General features: G+C 41.2%; 1 protein-coding gene across 1 annotated transcript; it reads right to left on the bottom strand.

The window, feature by feature from the left end:
• Window positions 1–353: 353 nt before the first annotated feature.
• LOC107474360 (uncharacterized) lies at window positions 354–818 on the bottom strand. The gene has a single exon (XM_016093980.1). It carries the CDS (start codon window positions 816–818, stop codon window positions 354–356), a length of 465 nt encoding a protein of 154 aa, XP_015949466.1.
• Window positions 819–2022: the final 1204 nt, after the last annotated feature.

Here is a 2022-nt window from a genome sequence, read left to right as displayed (position 1 = left end):
TCAAGAATGGTCTCGAAAACTCTTTCTCTCATATAGGAATTTGGTCTCACTTTGACTCGACTCTTAATCCGTTAGCAACTAAAGGTTGAATTTACTCTAGTCCTCTTCCTCGAAGTCTTAATGTCACTGGATTTCAAATGGTAACTCCGCATAGCTCTCAATGATTCCAATTCCTTAGGTATAATCTACCCTGCTTCCACTGCGTCGGTCTGGCTCTTATCCTTCAGGAACCAAGCCACTCCTCTAAATTAGCTAAATATCGCTCCATCTCAATAATTAATAGTCTTCGACTAATCATCGACTTGGACTTTACGATTATTAACGCTCGTCATACAATACATTACGAATGAATATCACATATTAATGATATACAAGGAAGTTTGAAATTCAACTGCTAGTTCATGGTTACCTCGAGTCTGAGAATCAGATTTGGTTGCATCCCAGCCTTTCCTGTGTGGACAATTTCGAGATACATGTCCTGGCTTCCCGCACTTATAACATACGCCTAATCCGGCCCTGCATGGTCTATTTAGATGGTACTTCTTGCATCTTGGGCACCTTAAGTCATCTAGTTGAGTACTAGTTTGCCCTTCAGAATTCAAATCCAGACGGTTGTAGTTCCTTCGGTCATTGTTTTGGCGTTGAGAGCGTGAAGTAACAGAACGACCCCTCTTAAAGCTTTGGCTCCTAGGTGTAATCCTTGTCTTCTTTTCCTTTTTCTCTATAAAATACTCCTGGCGATTATTCCTTGCCACCCCAGTTCTTCTTGAGCTTTCTCCCGTTGCTTGACCTACGTTAGTTAACTCTGGATAACTCATTATCTCCACTGGTACCACTGCATTTGGGGCATTATTCCTGCCTTACATTCATTTTCCACCATCATTGCCAATTCTAGCTTGTGGCCCCATCCTATCCATCGCTCGACTGGTCACAACAGCAACAGCACCAATGGCAGTAGCAGTACTCATCATTGCGGTCACAAAATTGGTCAAACTGTCCACCGGTATAGTTATCTCATTACCTCTCCGTCCTCGACCTCGATTACGCCCACGACCGCGCCCACGAGACACCATTTGATTCCTGTTCACACCAAACAAGTGATATCAAGGTGATCAGTCCCAATATCGCAAGTCTAGTGTCTCAAAGTCCCAAGTGCATGCTCATGAACATTCATGCCACATATATCAGTTAGATATCCTAATCAGTATGTATAGACACTCAGAGTATGCCCAGAAGCATAATCAGTCCATCCCTCAGGCTCTATAGGAACGAACTACTCTGATACACTGAAGTATATCCTACCACGCAGAGCTTTACACCTAGGATGTAAAACAGAGGTGGCAAAGCGCTACGACCTCTAAAATAAAAATATATATAGTATAATAATTGGAAGGATATAACATATGAGGAGCCTTGAAAAATGGGTAAACAAAAATCGTAAAATAAAAAGTGCAATGCTCAGGGAATATAGTTACTTGCGTGCTAAGAAACCTAATAGGAAATGATAAAGATAAGCAAGAGAGTAAAGGATAGCCAAGGAAACAACGTATCTAGCTCCTGACTCAGCCTGCGAAGCCAAGGCTAGCCGGAGAATATATATAAGGTAACTTGGAGGTGAAGTAACTTCGAAAAGGTGGTATATATATATATATATACCACCTTTTCGACTTTACTTCACCTCCAAGTTACCTTATTTTCCTAGCTTCAACTAGCTTCTGGACTTAACACTATACCTTGAGTCTAAAGGAAGAAAATGGAGGTTTAGAAGTGAAAATTGGGTTTAAAACACCAAAAACTCAGTTTTGCAGCAAACAGAGGCCACGCGAACGCATGGCTTCTCGCACATACATCGTCAAAATGCCACGCCACACGAACGTGTGGATGGGAGTTCTCCAAAAATTGCAGAATGCCCAGAAAGCTGCATAACCAGTTTTTAAACTTGCATAACACAATTTTATGCACCAATTTTCCATCGTCCGTAACTTTCTCTACAAAATTTTGTTTTTCACAAATTTATTATCG

This window comes from Arachis duranensis, chromosome 2, assembly GCF_000817695.3.
Source record: "Arachis duranensis cultivar V14167 chromosome 2, aradu.V14167.gnm2.J7QH, whole genome shotgun sequence".
Lineage (NCBI taxonomy): Eukaryota > Viridiplantae > Streptophyta > Magnoliopsida > Fabales > Fabaceae > Arachis > Arachis duranensis.
This window is presented reverse-complemented; position numbering and strand designations above follow the sequence as displayed.